The sequence below is a fragment of the Phyllostomus hastatus genome, unplaced genomic scaffold (genome assembly GCF_019186645.2).
Source record: "Phyllostomus hastatus isolate PE091 unplaced genomic scaffold, TTU_PhHast_1.1 phas_contig_402, whole genome shotgun sequence".
Classification (NCBI taxonomy): Eukaryota; Metazoa; Chordata; class Mammalia; order Chiroptera; family Phyllostomidae; genus Phyllostomus; species Phyllostomus hastatus.
Genome location: NW_025333873.1, coordinates 17598277 through 17609903, shown reverse-complemented (window position 1 = coordinate 17609903; position 11627 = coordinate 17598277). Strand labels below are relative to the sequence as shown.

Here is an 11627-nt window from a genome sequence, read left to right as displayed (position 1 = left end):
AAGTCCCACAACCAAGGAGTTCAAGAAGACACATTCATCCATTCATCCAGGCCCGTCGGAGGGGCGGAGACAGGCAGCCGGATGGAGAGGACGCTGTGCAAAGCGGCGGTGGAGGACTGGGGCGGGCGAGGCAGCGGCTGGGGAGTGGAGGTCCCACGGTCCCACGCAGGTGAACCGGGGGAACGACTGGGGAGCAGGACAGAGGGAGCAACCCAGGGCTCCAGCTCGGGGAGATAAAGCCTCCAACCTCTGACTGGAAAACACCTGTGGGGGTTGGGGGACAACTCCTAGCCTCACAGGAGAGTTTGTTGGAGAGACCCACGGGGTCCTAGAATGTACTCAAGCTCACCCACCTGGGAACCGGCACCAGAAGGGCCCACTTTGCTTGTGGGGAGCAGGAGAAGTGACTGAAAACCAGCAGAGAGCGGAGTAAGCGCCATTGTTCCCTCTCCACCCCTTCCCCACGTACAGTGTCACAACGCAGGGACGTGGGTTACCCCACCCGGGTTCGCACCTAAGGCTCCGCCCCTCACTACACAACAGTCCCTCGGAGACAAAAAAAAAATATGACCCAAATGAAAGAACAAACCAAAGCACCAGAAGAAATACAACTAAGCCACAAAGAGATAGCCAACCTATCAGATGCACAGTTCAAAACACTGGTTATCAGGATGCTCACAGAACTGGTTGAATTTGGTTGCAAATTAGATGAAGAAATGAAGGCTATGCTAAGTGAAATAAAAGAAAATGTACAGGGAACCAATAGTGATGAGAAGGAAACTGGGACTTAACAGTGTGAATCAGAAGGAAGAAAGAAACACTCAACCAGAAAAGAATGAAGAAACAAGAATTCAAGAAAATGAGGAGAGACTTAGGAACCTCCAGGACATCATTAAACATTCCAACGTCCAAATCCTAGGGGTGCCAGAAGGAGAAGAGGAAGAGTAACAAATTGAAAACTTACTTAAACAAATAATGAAGGAGAACTTCCCCAATCTGGCAAAGGAAAGAAACTTCCAGGAAGTCCAGGAAGCTCAGAGAGTCCCAAAGAAGTTGGACCCAAGGAGGAACACACCAAGGCGCATCATAATGACATTACCCAAGATTAAAATGAAGGAAAGAATCCTAGAAGTGGCAAGAGATAAGGAGACATTTACCTATGAAAGTTTCCATCAGACTGTCAGCGGATTTCTCAAAAGAGACCTTGCAGGCAAGAAGGGTCTGGAAAGAAGTATTCCAGGACATGAAAGGCAAGGACCTACATCCAAGATTGCTCCATCCAGCAAAGCTTTCATTTAGAATGGAAGGGCAGGTAAAGTGCTTCTCAGATAAGGTCAAGTTAAAGGAGTTCATTATCACCAAGCCCTTATTATATGAAATGTTAAAGGGATTTATCTGAGAAAAATAAGATAAAAAATATGAACAGTAAAATGAGTTGTAATGAGTAAAACGAGTACTCTCAGTTGTTAACAACCAAACCTAAAACAAGAATGTAAGCAAACTAAGCAAACAACTGGAACAGGAACAGAACCACAGAAATGGAGATCACGTGGAGGGTTAGCAACAGGGGAGTGGGAGGAGGAGAGAGGGGGAAAAGGTACAGAGAATAAGTAGCATAAATTGTAGGTAGAAAATAGACAGGGGGAGGGCAAGAATAGTATGGGAAATGTAGAAGCCAAAGAACTTATTTGTACGACCCATGGACATGAACTAAAGGGGGGAATGTGGGTGTGAGGGGGTGTGCAGGATTGAGGGGAATAATAGGGGGAAATAGGACAACTGTAATAGCATAATCAATAAAATGTATTTAAAAAAATTTTTTTAAAGCGTTTTCTGGTTCCTTGCGTTCAGGTGCTATTCTCAAGGTGCACACGAGAGGGCAGCACCTTCTCGATGCTTTCCCCAGTAACATCCGCTGAATTCGATGTACATCGACTGAACAACAAATTCCTAAAATTCCCACGAGGTGGCAGCAAAGACCACCTTTTCCTGGCTTAAGGGCTCTGCCCACTCCGTATTAAAAAGAGAATCCAAAAAGAGAAAGAGAAGCCAGATTTGCTAATAAGCTCACTTTGATACGATTCCTATTTTAAGCGCATCACATGCCTTTTGCTCCCATTTGCCAGGTGAGGCAGGAACATTCGCCATCTGCATTTTACAGGTATTTCAACTGAGGGCTGATTCGAACTGCTCCAAGTCCAGACCAAGGCCCAACGGGGCCGAGACGGGCAGAAGAGCAGGCACCCACAGGGTCCTGAACAGATGCAGTGACCCCCAGTCCTCCAAGCTTTAGGTGAACCCTTGGCTGTTCTATCTGAGGAAAATCTGCACATGGCCTGACAGCCCAGCCTGCCACGCACTCACCCACCGGTGTTTGGGGGGGGGACTTGGGCAGGCAGCTGGGAAGGGGGCAGGCAGGGAGGAGGAGGTGGTTTGGGCCTTCTCAAGAGCACAACCAGCACCAGATTCCTGTCACAGTGACTTTCCCACTTCCACTCCCTGCCTGTCCCCACACTGTCTGAAATCTGTTCTTCTACCCACGTTCCCTTCCTCGGGGGCCTCGCCTGGCACTAGCTTCCTAGGGGCTCAGGATGGAGTCGAGGGTGGCAGTTCAGTTCCTGGAGAAGAGCCTGAGCCACAGACAGGGGCAGAGCTGACTCCTGGCTCCACCGCCCACCAGCTGTGTGACTTCAGGCAAAGGAACGTAAACTCAGTCTCTGCCAGACGGGGTGACGGGCCCTCTCAGGGCGCAGGGAAGACTCAGTGAGGTGGGGTGTTCACTCCTGCCCGACATGGGGTCAGCCTCACGCTCCCTCCCTCTTCCCTTCTGTGTCCCTTCTCACCTTCTCTGGGCCGAATAAGTCAAGAGTCCAGCAAATAGGCTCCTTTCAGCAGAATGAGCTCTCGTACTGGTGTCCAGACGGCCCAGCTTCCCCTGGGCACTCACTCCTGCACCGGTCTGGCTTCCACCTCAGGGAGGCACAGACCACAGCCTCTCTCTGGTCCCCACACCCCTGCTCCTCCGCAAACTCGGGGTCCTGCCTCAGCGCAGGGCAACACCACCCCACACCAGTCCTCTCGCTGCTCCCTCTGCTTCCTGGCCCCAGTTCGCCCAACCCAGCCTCCACACTGTGACCAGCTGATCTTTCGAAGTTAGGGATCTGACCCCTTCCCTTCCCACGCATGAGAACTGCCCACAGCCTCCCCCACCCCAGCCTGGAGAATAGTCTCCCGCATCGGCACAGTGTTGAGACCCTTTCTCGGCCCCACTCCTCCTCCTGGTTTCACTTCAGACCGCCCCACCCCACCCCGTCGCCAGGAACCCGAGAGGCCAGCATCGGCCTCTCCGGTTGGAGATGGCGAGGGCTTTCACAGACAGAGGTGCCCACACTGAGACTGAGCCTTGAATGTGGGAAACTGAGCAAAATACAGACTTCAGTTCATGATGATGTATCAATATCTGTTTATTAATTATAACAATTCTGTAAAAAGCTAGAAAGAGAGGAGAATTAAAAGGCAAATAAGGGAAACCTATTACTTCAATCTGGAAACCTAAAGAAAATGGGTGATGCCTAGTAAAAATAAGCCCTAAACATGATGGACTGTAAACTAAGGAAAACACACACAGCCCCGTGAGGCACCCAGGGGCCTCCTCCCCTGCTGCTTCTCCTCTCTTTGTCTCCGAGGTAAGAATGTTGGAGGCGATTCTTCCAGCTCCCACGGCGGGCCGTGCCCAGAGCCAAATGTACGTCTGTGTTGCCTCCAAGCCAGCGCCGTGGCTGCTCCTGCGTCTCTCTGATGGGTGCTCCACGTGGGCCGCTGCCCTGAGCCTGCGGATTTGCACTGGAAATGCCAAACACTTGCAGGAAGGAGCGCTGTCTGGAGGCTGGGGCCCCTGGCCAGCGGGAGCAACACTGAGGTTTTGGGAGTCTTGCATGGTGCTCTGCAAACACTTCCAGGATCTCATCAGGGTCTGCTTTGCCACGTCCTCACAGTGAGGCACGGCCGTGCAACTTTCTTCGCCACTGCAGGTGAGGAGAGGGGGCATGCGACCACGTGACCACCCCAACAAATATCGCCAATGCCAGCACGGCACTCATCGTTGCCCTCTTCTCCATTCCACAGCAGAGGGTGGAGCGTGGACGGCCCTCGCTCAGCGGGGTTCTGGTTTGGCGCCAGACAGCTGAGGTGCTACAGGCGGCTGGGCGGGGGAGAGGCTGCGCTTCTCACTGACCCTGCAGCTGGCACAGGGCAGAGCCCCTCCCACCCGACCCGTGAAGACCCCGAGGAGAAGCGCCCTTGGCACGGGCTCCGAGGCTGTTTGCTCTCACAGTGCATCGAGCCAGCCCACCTGACTGAGAGCTGCGGGTGCGTGGAAACCGGGTCTGGAAGACCGGCGGGAAGGGCGCCCCCGGGGGGCAAAAATGGGAGTCTTGTTGAGAAGATAACAGTGAGCACTGGGTGTTCTGGGGGTGGCTGAGGAGCAAGCAAGGAATGTATTTGTGGGAATAACTAGAAGCTAGACTTTGAAACACAGCTCCACCTTGGATCGCGGGGACTCAGATGTGCAGCTGAGCGTTCTGGGCTGTGGGGGTCGAGCTGGGCCATGAGGGGTCCTGAGCAGAGGGGAGGATGTCCACCAGCCCAGTGTCAGTCATGGTCGGTGCAGGCCTGGACCTCAGCGGCCCCGAAGGACGAGCCATTTCCTCTGACACCAGCCGGCACCCTCCTGCAGTCGTGGCCTCAGATGAAGCTTCTCACCTTCCAACTGCCCTCAGCATGTTAGGAAAATGCCTCTAACTCTGTCTTCACAGACTGTGGAGCATAAGTGTCCCTGCGGTTCCTGGCGTAGGGAGAGGGGTCTGCAGAGAAGGGGTCTGAGGCAAACTGCAGGGCAAGGACAGTGGGGTCAGCCGCAGAACGACCCACACTTGCCAGGGCTGGTCAAGACGGAGGTTCTGCAATGCTGCTTTCCTCGTCTTTTTTTTTTTTTAGATTTCATTTTGTTTATTTTTAGACAGAGGGGAAGGGAGGGAGAAAGAGAAGGAGAGAAACATCAATGTGTGGTTTTCTGTCATTCACCCTCTACTGGGGACCTGGTCTGCAACCCAGGCATGTGTCCTGACTGGGAATCGAACCTGCGACCCTTTGGTTTGCAGGCCGGCGCTCAGTCCACTGATCCACACCAGCCAGAGTGGACTCTTCACCCTTCGTAGGAGACACTTTGCTTCTGCCTCAACGGAAGATATTCAGACCTTTATTTATTCATAATGTTTTTAAATGTCACAGTAATGCACTTTACTATGGAACTCCTTTGAAATTCATTTTGAGGGGCACTCAGAAGATCTTTTTAATCTTGAACACCTCGAGGGCTGAAAGAGCTTTGTTTCCTGGTTGGCAACATCCACACACGGCTCCAAAGTCATCGTGGCCCATTCTGTTTTATTCCTCAGTGGGGTGACCTGTGTCCCACTAATGACTGGGACCTGGTCTGGGCTTGTCGCAGCCCTGCTCCGAGTGGGCGGTTTGCGGCGACCCGAACAAGGCCCTCCTGCTCGGGGACAACTCCTCTCCAGCACTGACAAAGCTTGAAGAGGCTGAAGCTGCAGGAAACCCTTGGCACCAGGCAGCGGGTGCGCTCCCGGCCGGGCGGGGGGGCCGGGCGAGGAGGGGGGCCCCCCGGGGCTTCTCCCTGACTCAGCAGCCCTGCCAGGACGGCGCCCTGGGGCCGTGCAGCTGTCGCCTGCTCTCGGCTGAACTCTCTCCCGGGCCTCTCCTCACCTGACCGTGATGGGGGGTGGGCACCGGAGGCAAGGGAGGAGAGGAAGGTGAGGTCGGCACCCGGCACTGACTGAGCATCTACTGGAAAGGCCCCGACACGACGAGCTTGTTGCCGGAGACGGTGAGTGATCCTGCCACGCCCCGTGGGGAGAAGTCCCCCAAATACAGCAGCTGGACTCTCCCTTCTGGAAGATTCTTTCTTAACTCACCCCAGTCTGCCACCGTGCCTCCCTCCATGTCTGCCCAGGGCACACTTTCCCTCAGTGCACCCAGGCACACCTACATGCATGCTCATACATGTCCACGCCAGCATGCGAGCTCACGTGCACGCACACCGCTCCACAGCGGGCATCGGCCTTGCCTGTCAGTCCTCGTTCAGACCGTCGGCGAGCCTCGGGCCAGTTCTCATGCTGGCCCTGCTCTCCCTAACTCGTGTGTCCCTCACTCCCGGAGAGGTCCCTCTCTCTGCCTCCAAACCAGCTCTGCCCGCCCCTGTGAACCAGTCCCCTTTCGCCGCTTGGACTCAGGGCAGCCCCCGCTTGCGGCTACAGGGTCCATGGGCTGTGGGGTCCATGGGCCCGCACCCCACGTCTGAGGAAGGTGACAGACACCACCGTTGGCACTTCGGGGGCAAAGGGACGAACCGTGACAAGGTGCTGCCGTGCATGTGGCTGCAAGAGACAGAACCAGCTCACAGGCGCACTGAACTCCTTCTCCTTTGACGACGGGAGCGGACTGCAGCCTGGGGGGCGGGGCACAGCTCGGTGAGTCCCTGCCCAGAGGACCACACGGTGACGCAGGCCGGTTTTGAGTGGTCGGCACTTAGCGCAGGCCCAGCCGTGGGCAGTTCTGTCTGTGCGCTCTGAGAGGGCCCCGCCTCCCCTCTGGCCAGAGGCCCAGATCCGGCCCGGGGCCGCGGCCGCTGGGGGCAGCCCCCGGAGCCAGGGTGGCTGCTCTGCACACACACCTCTTCCCCCGCGAGGGAGGCACCCACACTCGTCGAGTGGACTGCAGCGCGTGGGAAAGGTGAGAGAGAAGGAGAAGCGGAGGCTCGTGGGAGGACGTGTCGCACGGCCCTGAGGAAGTTCCGTGGGGCCTCCCTGAGGCCTCGGCGCTGGGACACGGGGAGCCGCGGGCCTCTCTCTGGCAGGTGCGACGCAACACGGGAGCCGGCATTCCCGGGTGGGAGGCGTCCAGGAACACTTCTGAGTGGTGGCTTCTGCAGAACGGAACCAGCCACAGCTGTCGGGGGCTGGGGCGGCTCCTCCCTGCGCCCCTTGGGTTGTCACTCGCCTTCGATGGGCTTTTGTCTTCAGGTTCCGCTGCGAACACGGGAACAAACACGGAGCCACAGGGCTTCCGTGTCGTGGTCGAGACAGTGCCACGGCTTGAAGGACAATGACAGGCAGGTGGAGGGGCGGGGGCCTGCGAACAGAGAGCGAGGACAAGGGGCGACTCAGCGCCGCAGAGCGAGCGTGGGGGTTGCCGGCGTGAGGCCGCTGCGGTGTCCGCCGACCCCTCTCCCCGGGCAGCATTCTCGTCAACCCGCTGCACCTACGTTCAACGTCCAGTGCGCAACCGAGTGGGGAGTCACACCGCGTGTGCTCCGCGTGTGTGACGAGATGAACTTACGGAGTCACGGGCGAACGCCCCACATCAGAACAGCGCTCCCCCGTCAGTGGGGAGGCTGTGGGGCGGACGACCGAGGGCCCGGCAGGGGCGCCTTGGGTGCGAGAGACATTTGCCCACCACCCTCCACGTCCTCTGACTGTGGTGCTTCCCTTCCTCTCACACGATGACGCCAGGGACCTGACGTTGTTTGAAAAGTGACAGAGACACATATATTCCTGCCTGGAGTGGCTGGCGTTACAGACACTGTTGAACAGAGAGCTCAGCCCAGCCCCTCGGTCCCGCGCCAGGGCAGGGGCACCTGTGTCTCGGGCTCGGGCCGCTCTAGTCACTCGCACGTCGCAGCTGACACACGGGACTGTGAGGTCACCAGGGCCAGCAGCTGGTCCTCACGCCTGTCCGTGCCAGTCCTGTCCCGCCTGCACCATCTCATTTCGTGGGCTGCGCCCCAGCAACAGGCGGACGTGGAGACGGCTTTGCAATTCCCGAGGGAACCGAGTTCAGAGTTTTGTACAGACGAGGTGCAGGTGAGATGCAGGGCTGGGCGTGCGAAGGTCGACCCCCACGCCACTCCAAGCTGTGACAGCAAAGTGGGGACCCGTGGAAGGTGTCACGGGTGTGGCACGTGCAAGAAACCGAGTGGAAAACGCAAAGGAGACTCACAGCAAACGACTGGTCGCTGCACACGTGTTCGCATGCTCAGAGTGACGCCGCTGGAGACGTCAGTGTGACGCGTGGGGGGGGTCTGTCTTTCAAATGACTGCACAGCTCCTTGCAGGAAAGCAGTTGTTTTGCAGGAAAACCAACTGTGGAGAAGGAAGGCCGTGGCCTTTCCTACAAGGCAGCTGAGACCAGGCGAGGGCAAGGCACGCCGACCTCGGGAAGCTGTGCTGCGTGTTGGGGGGCTCAGCCCCCCCCGCTGCCATTCGGTGGGTTTGGGCCACAGCCGGCACCCTGAGGCCGCAGCTTTCCGGTGGCGGCGCAGACGTGAGTGGTTATTGTTCTCGGGGCTCCTTGGCTTGCGACACATGTCCTCTGTCCTTGGGAGACTGGGTCTGGGCTCCAGAGAAACCCGTCTGCTGCTGGCAGCGGACTTGCGCTGGCCGTCCGCCGTGAAGGGCTCCTGCTGCCGGGGGAAGCCGGCCTACGGAACGAGGTTTGTGATACGACAGAGGTTCGGGAATTGGTTAGGAAAATTGCTCCTCCCCCCTGTTCCCTGCAGGGGGCGGTGGGTCTTACAGAGGGACAAAGGGTCCTTTCCAGGACTGTGGTGCTGGACGGTCCAGCACCCTTCTCCGCCCCCAGGGGTCAGGGTTCTGCAGACTCGGCCTCTTCCCGCCGAGCTGGGCTCCAGTGGCTGCATCTGTTCCGCCCCCTCACGGGGCCCAGGTAGGGCCTGAGCGTCCTGCCCGCTGAGCAGGCCGGGGTCCTCTGGCCACTCCGCACAGACCCCGGTGGCCATGAGGCTGCTCCGCCGGCCACGCCGGTTTCACACGAGCAGCTCACACGAGCAGCTGGGCACAGCCGACAAGGGCGGGAGAAGTGGCAGCCCTGCCAGGAAGACCTCAGCTCTGGGCCACTCACCATTTAGGCCTGGATTTGTTTTCAGATGTTCCCTTTTTGGCTTTTTCAGCCCAACCTCTGACCCCACCCAGGCTCTGGGCCCTTCGCTTCGGGGACATACTTCCCTTCAGCTGGGCGGCCGGGCCTCGCGCCACACTGCCGGGCACGAAGTTTGTTTCTACGCAGCCCTCCCCCCGTGCAGCCGCTGCCTCTTCCCGGAGCTCCCCGTCCCAGTGGGCACCTTCCTCACCGTGATCCCGCACGTCAGGGACAAGGCCAGGCGCAGTTCTGCCCGCGGCCGCCGAGACATCTGGAAGCTTCCGCTGGAGCCCGGAGGGATGGTGGGGATGGGGAATGAGCGTTCAGGACAGGCCCCTGTGGCGTGAGAGGGCCCCCCGTACCTGGGTGGAGGCGACCTGTGTCACCTGTGCTGCAGGTAAACCAGCAGGTGCGCTGCCCGGCGCACTGGGCTGCAGCTCTGCTTCCGGTGGGAGTTCCTGCTCCGCCACCACCCGGGGCCCGGTGTGGGGACACTCAGCCTCGGGCGCCGTGCGCTGTTCCTCTGGTTCTCGGTGGCCCCGTCTGTGGAGGGCAGGCAGGAGGCCAGGGGGCCCTCGGGGCCCTGCCTGGGGCCGACGCTCTGACTCACTGAACACAGCGTCCCGTGGAAACCACGTTTTGTTCAGGCTGCGCCTCCGCCGACAGCAAACGTCTCTCAGGCTTTTCCTCCAGCCCGAATCTTCTCGCTTCGGCAGTGAGTACACACCTGTCGTTCAAACACAAGCCTTTCCCCACGGCCGAGCTGGAAGACCTGAGGTAGTGCGAGCGGGGGGTGGGGGAGAAGCCTGGGGGTGTCCCCGGAGCACAGCGCTGGGGGACAGGCAGCCCCCGAGGGGGCAGGTGATGGCTCCACCCCACAGAGGGGCACGGGCAGGCCCATGCCGACGTCCGCACTTCCTGGGCTCAGGGCCACCGTCGGCACCTCCACCAGGTCGACGGTCATCAGTGACCAGGGCCTTGTCCTTCCTCTTTCCTGCCACCACCGCCCGCTCGCCTGGGCCCGCCCCTCCCTTTCCAGGTATCACCTGACCTCCCCCAGGCACACCTTGTCAACTTTGGCACTTTCAGTCCTAACTTGACTGAGCACATTGGAAAGAACACACCCCCCTCCCCAGGAAGGAAACGAATGAAGACGAAACATCTGGCCTCTTGGCTCTCTGTCTGCCGTGGGTCAGGCCGGTGCCGTCTCGCTGGTCCCCCCTGACCTGGCCTAACACCACCACTGGCTGTGGGGCCTCGGGCCGGGGCCCCTTCTCGCTCTGCCCCTCTCCTGAGCACCCCTTTCCTGACCGCCTCTCCCCACCCTTTCCCAGCCCTGTCCTCTGTGGCCAGACTCCCCGAGGGTCCTGCTGACTCACACCCTGGGGCAGCTGCAGGGCCCCGCACGTCCACTCCAAGAGGGGCCCTAGTCTCTTTCATCCATTTGAATCCATCAACTAGAGTGATCTTTTGAAAATACATAATTCGATGACGCCACCTAATTCCTTAAATTTTTAAATGATTTTTCCCATTAGCCTTGAGATTTAAAAAGTCCGTATTCTTTATCTGGCCCCAAGCCCTCACAGCCTGTGACCTGCCAGCGGCCCCCGTCTCCGCAGTCCTGTGTCTGAGCTCCCTGGCTCCCTGGGTTTTGGCTGCAGCGCAGTTTTCCATGTTTTCACGCATCAGTTTATTGTCCTCAGAAGGTTCTCACAGGTGCTCTTCCCCTTCCCGGAGCAGATTCCCTCCCTCCCTCCCTCCCTCCCCCCTGCCCCCGTGGTTGTCACTGAGAGAGGGGTGGGCCCAGGGGCCTCTTTCACGGCGCCGATGCCGATGCCGATGCCGATGCCGCGGGAACACGGGACGGAGGAAGGGGCTGCAGACGCCGACAGTGGGGCTGGCTGATGGGCCCAGAGGCTTGCGGGGACGGGAGTTTGGGCGAGGGCACAGGTGGAGGCTCGCCCGGCACGAGAGCCGAGAGCCGGCCGGTGTTTGGCCTCTGCCGAGGGGGAGGAGGAGCAGAGGGGGCGGGAAAGACCCCCCAAGAGTGCAGGGGTGAGGAAGACCCCCGCAGTGGGCAGGGCCACGGACCACGCGGGGCCTGAGCCACGCACTGACCGGCACGAGGTGTCTGAGAATCTCGCCTGAGATTTTTGTGGTACGACCCCTTTTTTTATGATCAGCCACAGCATCTTGTTGCTCTGGGCGGTAAATACACGTTGTTTTTGTTCTGAGGCTTGACGTTTGCACCCAGTGGCTGAAGGAGCCCTAGACACTGCCTTCCGCGACAGCTCCCGTGCTGAGACGCCGCGGAGAGGGGGACTTGGGGGCGCCCTGGGCCGGCCCTGGCCCCGGAGCAGCGGCCCCGCCCGCGCCCTGAGGGGCGTGGCCAGGCGGCCAGACGCCCCGCCCCCGCATCCTCTCGCCGCCGCCCTCCGACCCCGAGCGGAAAGGACACGCCTGCCCGCTGCCACCTCTCGTGACTACGGAGGTTTCCCGAAACGCAGGTGCTCTGCTGCCCAGCCGCTTCCTCGGCAGACGCGGACCTCGCTCCTCCACGCCAGGGAGGGAGAAGGCCCAGGACACGCCCGCCCGCGCGAGGCGGGGCCCCGCAC

At 59.3% G+C, this 11627-nt stretch overlaps 1 protein-coding gene across 1 annotated transcript; it reads right to left on the bottom strand.

Annotated features, from left to right (window-relative positions):
• Nucleotides 1-6326: 6326 nt before the first annotated feature.
• Nucleotides 6327-10135, bottom strand: LOC123822482. Its single transcript, XM_045844471.1, has 5 exons — nt 9224-10135; nt 8074-8554; nt 7414-7468; nt 7075-7168; nt 6327-6452 (listed from the first exon to the last, which is right to left on the bottom strand). Exons 1-5 carry the CDS (start codon nt 9281-9283, stop codon nt 6327-6329), a joined length of 816 nt encoding a protein of 271 aa, XP_045700427.1. The 5' UTR covers nt 9284-10135.
• Between the last annotated feature and the right edge of the window lie 1492 nt (nt 10136-11627).